Source organism: Arabidopsis lyrata, assembly GCF_000004255.2.
Source record: "Arabidopsis lyrata subsp. lyrata unplaced genomic scaffold ARALYscaffold_7, whole genome shotgun sequence".
NCBI lineage: Eukaryota > Viridiplantae > Streptophyta > Magnoliopsida > Brassicales > Brassicaceae > Arabidopsis > Arabidopsis lyrata.
Window position 1 is genome coordinate 11401869 of NW_003302549.1, and position 10356 is coordinate 11412224.

At 32.8% G+C, this 10356-nt stretch overlaps 2 protein-coding genes and 1 pseudogene across 2 annotated transcripts; all 3 read left to right on the forward strand.

The window, feature by feature from the left end:
- The first annotated feature begins 1021 nt into the window (after positions 1–1021).
- On the forward strand, positions 1022–4715 carry LOC9304123 (GATA transcription factor 26). Its single transcript, XM_021019249.1, has 8 exons — positions 1022–1608; positions 2198–2578; positions 2670–3069; positions 3168–3240; positions 3355–3458; positions 3540–3729; positions 3805–3925; positions 4011–4715. The coding sequence occupies exons 1-8, from the start codon at positions 1569–1571 to the stop codon at positions 4256–4258; spliced, it is 1557 nt and encodes a 518-aa protein (XP_020874908.1). The 5' UTR covers positions 1022–1568; the 3' UTR covers positions 4259–4715.
- Positions 4716–6421: 1706 nt separating this feature from the next.
- Positions 6422–7568, forward strand: LOC9304124 (putative F-box protein At4g17565). Its single transcript, XM_021020011.1, is given in 1 exon segment — positions 6422–7568. A coding segment is annotated over 1 exon segment (1122 nt). The 3' UTR covers positions 7544–7568.
- A 1377-nt stretch (positions 7569–8945) lies between these two features.
- Positions 8946–10356, forward strand: LOC9304125 (annotated as a pseudogene).

Sequence of the window (10356 nt, forward strand, 5' to 3'; positions counted from 1 at the left end):
TAAGAATAGGCAAAATTAACCTAATCTCTTAATCTAGTCGTTGACAAAACTTTAGTCTTTTCTAAGTAAAAGAAAAAAAAATAAGAACCCAATTATAACCTTATTCAGCAATATCAAAGGCATGAATAAATCTACCTATCGTTATGGTATATACTATATAGCCTCGTAGTTAAATAATTTCACATTCTGTCGACACATTATTTTTCTTGCATTCACTTATATATGTGACCATTTTAGCAGCTGTTTTAAAAGGGGGCTAAACAAAAAAAAAAGAGTAAAATATTTATCTACATATACATTTTTTTCTTGGGTTCTAATTTATCTACATACACATGAAAATAAAATATTATTGATAAAGAGTGTATGTGTGTATCTTTTTCTTTTTTGGTGTATATGTGTGTTGTATCTTAGATAAAACTTTTTTGATGGAGTTAATAATTTCAGAAAAAAATAGCTTACCACTGCTTTTTTTCTTCCTCAGTTTTTTTTTCTTATTATAGTCATTAATGTTTTAAATTGTCGTTATAATAATTTATTATACTTGTTGGAAATATCAATAGAAAAACAAACAAGAAAGAAAAGTCTATAGTCAACAAGAGGAAGGAACCATTAGGCATAAGCAATAATATTCCTCCTACCCAAAATAATACTAAAAACTTTATATTAAATCTGATAGATCTCATTTCTTGTTAAACTAATTTTCTAAAATAGAAATCTCAAATTTTATGAAAGGAAGCTGAAACATTTACTTCAAAAATAACAAAAGAAAACAAAATGAAATGAAAGTGGCCATTTTATGTCGACAAAAAAAGCCATTTTATATGATGTCAAAAAATAAAGCCATTATATGATGAAGTAATCTTTTTTTTTTTCTAAAATGAAATTGAAAGGAGGAAAAAAAACATATTTTTTTATGAAAGGAAGCTGAAACAATTACTTCATCGTTACATAATAATAATGCAAAACAAAGCAAAGGAACAAAAAAAAAAAAAAAAAAAGAGAGACCATTTTATTATTATACACAAACAGTTTCTCGCTCTAAACCCTCAAAGTTGCTCTATCTCTCTCTTCTCCTTTTTCACAGCCATTTATTAGATTCCTCTCTCACAATTAGTCTCTTCTCTTTTCTATTGGATTGTTGTATTAGACTGATAGCTCAAGGAACCCCAAAAAAAAAAAAAAAGATAAACAAAGGATAAAAAAAATTATCTTCTTGAAATTGTTCTCTTTCTTGGTTTGATTTTGTCAATTTTCATAAACTCAGTTTTTAAGATTTTGTATTTCTGTAATTTCTAGAAGTTGCTCATAGGAAATTTTCTGGGTTTTTTCTTGGCTTCAATTTGCAGAAAAAAAAAATTCTGGGTTTTTTCCTTAGCAGAGAGAAGGTTCTTAAAACTTGTTTGTTGTATATTCCAATTATAGCTGAATATTAAACACAATTTATAAACTTAAATTTCTTTCCAAAAAAATCTCTTCTTTAAGTCTATAAAAATTGCAACTTTCCTCTGAAAATTATATTTTCATTTTTTTGAAAAAAACAAAACAAAAAAGAGAGAGATAGAGAGATTATGGGGAAGCAAGGACCTTGCTACCACTGTGGAGTTACAAGTGAGTGTCTCCGATTTCTATTTCATGATGAGAAAATTTGTATGAATATGAATATTTCTGGGTGAGATGCTCTTTTTTTTTTCTGGGAAAATGATTTGATTACATGTTTTTATATGCTTTTTGTGTAGCTAATTGTTATAATGATTGAAGTGATACAGCAAAGACTTCCTGGAGTCAAGAATATCAATGAACATTTTGGAATTATGTTCCTTTAACAATATATATATTTGTTTCTGTTGAATGATCTTAAGAACAACACTTTGTCTCTGTTTGTGAGTTTCTTGTGTTGTTGTTGTTCTTAGTATGATTGGAATTAATGGATTAGGCAACAAAGACATGATCTTGGGATCTGAATTTGTGTTTATAATTGATAATTGTAGTAGAAAGGAGCTAAATTTTGTTCTGGTTGATGCTTAAAGACTTTAAGATGTTTGGTATTTGAGATCATTATTCTTCTGATTGATTTGGAGTTTGAATTTGCATTATTAACTCACATTTTAAGTGTTGTCTGATGAAGAACTCTTATGTTGTCTTGACTTCAAAGCTCCAATTGCAAATTTGTGACATTTTGATTCTTCCATTGACACAGACACACCTTTGTGGCGAAATGGACCACCAGAGAAGCCTGTATTGTGCAATGCGTGTGGATCGCGTTGGAGAACAAAGGGAACACTTGTGAACTATACACCGCTTCATGCTCGTGCTGATGGTGATGAGAATGATGATCAGCACAGGTTTCAAAGAATGAAGAGCATTTCTGTAAGCTATAAGAACAAAGAGACAAAGATGCTCAAGAGGAAAGCAATTCAAGAAAACATCATCATGAAAAGACCGGTCTTGGAATTCAATTATGGTTTGAAGAAGGCTGTGATAGAGGAGGATGCCAGTAATAGATCAAGTTCTGGTTCGGCTGTATCAAACTCTGAGAGCTGTGCACAGTTTAGTAGTGCAGATGGGAGTGAGTTATCAGGTTTGGTTACTTTGTTATTCTTCGGTTTGATTAACAATATGGGATTTTAAAAAATAGCTCTTTAGTGTCCATGTGAACTTTGTTTTTTCAGGTCCATCTCAATCTAATGCGTGGGACACAACTGTTCCTTGCAAGAGGAGGACGTGTGTGGGCCGTCCAAAGTCCTCTTCTGTTGAAAAGCTCACAAAGGACCTTTACAATATTTTACAAGAGCAGCAATCTTCGTGTCTCTCAGTTTCATCAGAGGAAGATCTTCTTTTTGAGAATGAAATGACAATGGTCTCTGTTGAGATTGGACATGGGAGTGTTCTGATGAAGAATCCCCATTCGTTTTCTCGGGAAGAGGAGTCTGAAGCCAGCTCGCTCTCTTCGATTGAGAATAAGTCTTCCATCAGTGAGGCATACTCACATTCTGTGAAGCGTGTTGAGATTGGAGCAGAGAGAGGTTCATACTATGGTGGACAAACAATAAAGCAAGAACAATTCAATAGGTAAAGTATTCTTAAATGTATCTTCAAGATATTCTATACATTAGCTCGCAAATTAGTCAAGAAAGATGAAAAATGGATCCGTTTTTAATTGTTGGCAGAAACAAGTCTCAAACTGAAAGAGTGCATGTCCTGGGGAGCCATGGTTCACCACTCTGTAGCATAGATTTGAAGGTAAGTTTCAAGCAACTCTCACCAAGTCTGTTCAATAAGTTGAATATCTGCATATGGAAGTCAAATTAAGTAATTGACTCTGTGACAATTGCCTAAAAAAATACTTGATTGCAGGATGTTTTCAACTTTAATGAGTTCATAGAACAATTCACAGAGGAAGAACAGAAGAAACTGATGAAATTGCTTCCTCAGATTGACTCTGATGACCTTCCTGATAGGTTCGAACTGCATTTCATTTTAAAAAACAACGAAACTAGACCAAAACAAAATATCTAATCCGTCATGTTTTGCCTTTGCAGCCTCAGAATTATGTTCGAAAGTGCTCAGTTCAAGGACAACTTCTCTTTGTTTCAGCAGCTCATTGCTGATGGTGTCTTTGATGTCTCTTCTTCCTCTGGGGCAAAACTCGAAGACATCAGGACTTTTAAGAAGCTTGCTTTGGCAGATTTCAACAAATCTCGTTTGGTGGAAAGCTATAACCTCCTCAAGGTTGGGCTTACTCTTATTGAAACACTGGCATAATAATAACTTTTGGCCAGAGATTCACCGGATATGTGACTGCAGGAACGAGAAAAAGGGACCGGAGATTCTGTTACTACAACTTCAAAAAGCTCAATCCCAAATGTACCTAAAAATATTGTAACCATTAAGAGGCGCTGTGAAGACCAAACCCAATTAAAGTCAGGTCAGTCTTAAGGACCATTTTCATCAGTCTTGTTGATTCTGCAATCAATCTTTGTGGTTTGTTGATTTTCTTATTTTGGTCACAGAGTCAAGGGGGCTAATGAGGAGCCCCAAAAGGGTGATGAAGATGAAAGCAAGCCATGAAAGCAAAGTTATGACAGAGAACAATGTCTCATGCTTCAGACCAAGAAGCTTGGCTTCTGTGTTTGCACAAGAAGGTGGCTCTGCAGTGTTTGGCTATGAAGGTAATTGCAGTTCTGATCAAGATCTCCTTCTTCTGGACTTGCCGTCAAATGGGTCATTTCCTCAAGCAGAGCTGCTTCACCAACTCTGAGAGGTCAAAGCTTCAGCCCTCATTGAGCTTCTCAGAGTTTAAAAGAAGGATTTTTAAGCTCTATATCTTATCTTGATTGATCGAGAATGACGAGAGAGACTCTTAGGCTTTCTGAGAAAACGACCAAATGAGGTTTCTGCTTTAGGAATTGGAATTTGCAGACATAAGAAAAAAGGAAGGATTTTTATTTGAGTCTTGCTTGGGCTTCTCTTTGGTGGTTAAGTTTATAAAGGTGGGTCTTATAATATACATATATACATAAAGCCTCTTCTCTTACCTCTCTTTCAGTGACCCTTTTAAACTTAAGTTCCATTTTTTTGGTTTCTTTTCTTTGGACCTTTTTAGTTTCTGCTTCTTTTTTCTTTTTCTTTTTTTGTATAGGATGAAAAGATACTGTAATATCATGTAAACTTCCCCAAATGCAGAAAATGGAGTAATTGAGTACTTTATTAGATTTTTGGGAGTAATGCAAAAATACCTAAGAGTTGTCCAAACTATTAAAGAATACCTCTTTTTCTTTTTGTGTATGTGAAAAGATTAATGCAAAAAGACCTTAGATGTTGATGCCCTTGCTTTAGTATATGCAGAAATTACTTGTATATTTTATCTTTATAATCAAATAGTTAAAATATATATTTGATTATTGGATTCTCCATTATACAACTTTTGTGTAGTTTTTACTTATTTTTCTACCACTTGAATTACAACAAATTTTCAATTTTAACACATAAGTATCTACTTCAGCATTAAAAAAAATATGTTTTCTTTGTTGACAAATTTTTTATTTATTTATTCACAAACATGTTTGGACTTTGGATTGATTACAAATGAAGTTGTTACGGATAAAAATTAATTAAAAAACGAATTGATAAAAGTCATTAATATTCAACTTGATTGGCAGTTTTTCTTTAGCCATTTCTTTTCAAAATTTGTTAGTTTATCAAATTTGCATATTTACAGATTTGATAGAATATATGACGTAAATATTAGAGACTTAAAAAAATAAATAAATATATATATATATTTATATTTATATTTATTTATTTTCTAACAAGAAATCAAAAAATAAAATAAGATAAAATAATCATATTTACTTTCAATTAATTTTAGGGGCTTTTGCAAAAATACCCTTTTTCAATGCCATTTTTCAAAAATGCCCCTTCTTTAAAACCTTATAAAAAATGCTCATAAAATATAAGATTTACCCAAATATGTATGTAACATTATTAAAACATACACAAAATAAGTATCTAAAATCTTATTTGTGTATGTAACATTATTAAAACATACACAAATAAGTATCTAAAACCTTTGAAAAACCTTTAAAAATCTTTAAAATATCTTGTAAAACCTTTGAAAAACCTTTAAAAACCTTTAAAATATCTTGTAAAACCTTTAAAAACACTTTATAAAAACTTATAAATACTTGGATCGAGTCTTCAAGTAATAGTTACCATCCATAAGTACCTTATAAACCTAATAAAATTTTATAAATTTTTCATATTTAAAAAAGGGCATTTTTGAAAATGGACATCTCAAAGGGGTATTTTTGAAAAGGGGCACACCAAAAGGGGTATTTTTAACAATTTCCCTTAATTTTACCACTTGTCTCGAAACTAGTGAGACGTTTTATTTTTATAGAAAAAGATTAGTCTGTTTTTTTATATTTAAAAGTGTAATAATATCAAATATATGTTTATTTTTTATTTTTTACAGGCTGATAAAGAAGGCATAAATAAAATTTTAAATATAAATTTAGTTAGAATTTTGTGTTGTATTTTCAATAATTCCTTTATCCTTTCGCATGGTATAATTTAGACAGTCTATTATTAATTTATTATTACTAGAAAAATATTTCTCAAAACTATTTTGTAAATAAAATGATCTCCCAACAAATATGATTATGACCAAAAACAATTGCAAGCTTGTAAGTTTGCAAGAGCTACGGGAGTGAAAAAAAAAAAAAAAAAAAAAAAAAAAAAGCTAAAAGGGAATTTAGTTATAGAAAATTATATTATGCATTTTTATATTTCTATTTCAAGTAAACAAAGAATGGAAGAATTTACATAATCTTAAAAAAATTAAGAGTTTGGGGATCTTAAATAGAGAAGTAGGAGACCTAAATATCTCTTGCGTGTGAAACAAGTTTTGAAATTTTGAGCAATGGACCAAAGCGACAAGAATCCTAATTGGCGGCTCGGTGTGATTCCCTAGTGGTCGGAGCTTTGTCCGGACTTGTTACGAAGTATTTTCGAAGAATTGAGTTTAACAAATCTCAATCGAGCAAAATTAGTGTGTAGATCATGGAACTCTGCTTCGAGAGGCTGCGTCCCCAAACGAAATCAGATTCCGTGGCTGATACTTTTCCCTCAAAAGAACGAAAACAATAGTAGCAATCACTATGTATTATTCGTTCCTGATGATAAAGACAAAGTTTACAAGACTCGAGATCTCGGTGTTGACTTTGCGCAGAGTTGTTGCCTTGCGACTCACGGTAGCTGGCTCTTGATGTATGACCATCTTCAGAATCTTTACATTCTTAATCCATTGACGTTAGAGAGGGTTGATCTACCACATTCAGCCTCTATCTTTCCTAATAAGCTCAATCCAAATTTTAGATGCAACCGATCAGCTTGTCTCTGGATAGACGACATAGCCAAAGATTACCTAGTTGTTTGGCTCATCGATTACAAAAGTTATTTTGCAAAGAAAGGTGATGATACATGGCTTCCCGCTGGTCTGTTTTGGAATGATCGAATTATCTATAATCACAAAGATCACAAGGTCTTTCAGTATTCTTCCTCTTATGTCTGTGTTTGGGATTTCGCTAGTGATATCCCTCATGTAGATAAGCATCATTTACCTGTTAGATCCACTGATCATCAGATTGGTGACGATAACAGATTCAATCTAGTAAGTCATCAGATTGTAACATCATTGTCTGGAGAAGTTGTGCTGGTAAAAATAATGCACCACTACAACCTCCCAGTATGGCGTTTTCGCGTCTACGAGTTAAATCTTTTGACGGAGACATTGATTAAAATTGATTCTTTAGGTGATGCGGCTATAATCTTGGACATGAGTATCACTGTTGTCGCCAAATATATCCCAGGGATAAAGAAAAACTCCATTTATTTCAGTGGCCTCGACCACCCCACAACGGATCCCAAACTTAAATTTGTCTATGATCTCACCACCCACACCATGGAACCTTTGCCACAATGCGTCTTCTCCTCCATGCTCTTCTCTGATTCTCGATGGTTCTTACCTGGTTTCAAAGGTTAATTCGACATGTTTCTGCTTCGTGTTCCACTTCTTTTGGTTTTAATTAATTCTAGCTACTATATATATAATGTTGCCTTTAAAGCTTTCCCTATCCTTTGATCGTTAGTTTATTTGTGTTATGCATATATTTTATAGAACCATACTTAGGTTTACTCCTGGGGTGAACCTTTAAATTCACCCAACAGATTATAGCCAATTGTTTTGCCATGTCATTATTAATACTAGAGAATTAAAAAAAAAAACACAATTAAAAAAAAAGGAAATCACAAAATAGATTTAGGGTTTAAGGTTTAGGGTTTAGGGTTTAGGGTTTAGGGTTTAGATTTTACAATTAAAACGAAATTAGATGTCGGTTTGGGTTGCCAAATGAGTAGTTAGGGTTTAGATTTTGTAATTAAAACTAAATTAGATATCGGTTAGGGTTTAGAGTTTAGGGTTTAGATTTTACAATTAAAACGAAATTAGATGTCGGTTTGGGTTGCCAAATGAGTGGTTAGGGTTTAGATTTTATAATTAAAACGAAATTATATATATGTTCAACGCTGGGTTTAGGGTTTATGGTTTAGGGTTTGGGTTTAGGGTTTAGGGTTTATATAACAAATATTTCACAAACCTAAACAGATATATAATTTCGTTTTAATTGTAAAATTTAAACCCTAACCACTCATTTGTCAACCCAAACCGATATCTAATTTCGTTTAATTATAAAACCTAAACCTTAACCACTCATTTGACAACCCAAACCGACATCTAATTTTGTTTTAATTGTAAAATCTAAACCCTAAACCCTAAACCCTAAATCTATTTTCTGATTTCCTTTTTTTTTAATTGTGTTTTTTTTTTTTTAATTCTCTAGTATTAGTAATGACATGACAAAACGATTGGCTATAATCTGTTGGGTGAATTTAAAGGTTCACTCCAGGGGTAAACCTAAGTATGGTTCTATTTTATATTGTCTCCATCAAATTCAACTGTTACATCTTTCAATTTTCTTATCTTGAAACTCCTAGTCACAATAGTTGAGAAAGAAATCCTAAAGGAATTCATTAACCATATCCTTTTTTTTTTTTTTTTTTTTGGTCAAATCATTAACCATATCCTAAAAGCATTTTCATCAACAGATTTTAAATAATTTTGCCAAAAAAGGGCACAAGAGGCTACCGTGGTAAAAAAGGGAAAAGAGAAAATTAAAATAATTGTAGGAATAAATTTTCATTTTTATATCTATTTTTCGATAATATTGTTTCAACTAAATATATATCTTGTTCATAAAATAAAATAAAAACTAAATATATAATCTTATCATTTTACCCTAATTATAGGTCAGTTTGGGGTCTGTAAATAAGGAAGTACGACTCGTAACCAAAAATCTGTGCATGTCAAACAAGTTCTGATCATTTGTAAGCAATGGACCAAAGCAAGAAGAATTCGAATCGGCTTTCGGTGATTCCTAATAAGTGGTCAGAGCTTTGTCAGGACTTGTTACGAAGTGTTTTTGAACGATTGAGTTTCACAAATCTTACTCGAGCAAAATCAGTTTGTAGGTCGTGGAACTTTGCTTCCAGAGACTGCGTCCCCAATCTGATTCCGTGGCTGATACTCTTCCCTCTAGAGGAGAAGGCAATCAACAGCGACAACAATAGCTGCTTGTTGTTTGTTCCGGATGATAAAGACAAAATTTACAAGACTCGAGATCTCGGTGTTGACTTTGCACATAGTCTTTGTCTCGCGACTTACGGTAGCTGGCTCTTGATGTTTGAGTTTGACCATCTTCGGAATCCATACATTCTTAATCCCTTGACGTGAAAGAGGATTGATCTACCACAATTACTCTTTATACATCATTATATGTTTAAACAAGATGGCAGATGCAACCGATCAGCTTGTTTCTGGATAGACGACATAACCAAAGATTACCTAGTTGTGTGGTTCATCTATAACAATATTGTTTTTACAAAGAAAGGTTATGACTCGTGGAGATTTGTTCAAACTAGTGAAATTCGAATGTATGATCAAATTGTCTATAATCACAAAGATCACAAGGTATACACTTATGTTCCTTATGGTCATGTCTATGAATGGGATTTCTCTGGTGATGTCCCTCCCAGAGACGGGTATCATTTACCTGCTAGTTTCGTTGATCGTGAGATTGACCAAGAGGATAGATTCTATCGGGAAAAGTATCTTAACTACAAGGTAAAGATTGCAACCACATTGTATGGAGAAGTTGTGCTGGTAGAAATAATGCATCGCCTCACAAGTTGGCAATTTCGCATCAACGAGTTAAATCCTCTAACGAAGAGATGGGTAAAAATCGACACTTTAGGTGATGAGGCTTTACTCTTGGACATGGGTTTCACTCTCGTCGCCAAAGATATCCCAGGGATCAAGAAAAACTCCATTTATTTCAGTGGCCTCAACCATCCCATAAAGGATCCTAAACATATATTTGTCTATGATCTCACCACCCACACCATGGAACCTGTGCCACAATGCGTTTTCCCATCCATGTTCTTCTCTGATGCTCGATGGTTCGTACCTGGTTTTAATTAGAGCTGTTTCTGCTTCGTGTTCCAATTCTTTTGGTTTTAAATCTACTAATATTTTGCTTTTACTTTGTGTTATATGCACACGTTTAATTGTCTTAGTCTCTTAGACTTTATCACATCAAAGTGTTACATATTTCAGTTTTCTTATTTTGTTACCAGTAGTAATAGTTGGTTAGAACTTCGATGATACAGGTTTGGCAAACAATGATTCAAATCTCATTATGTGACCCAAAAAAAAAGAAAAAACACATCATAATGTGGAAT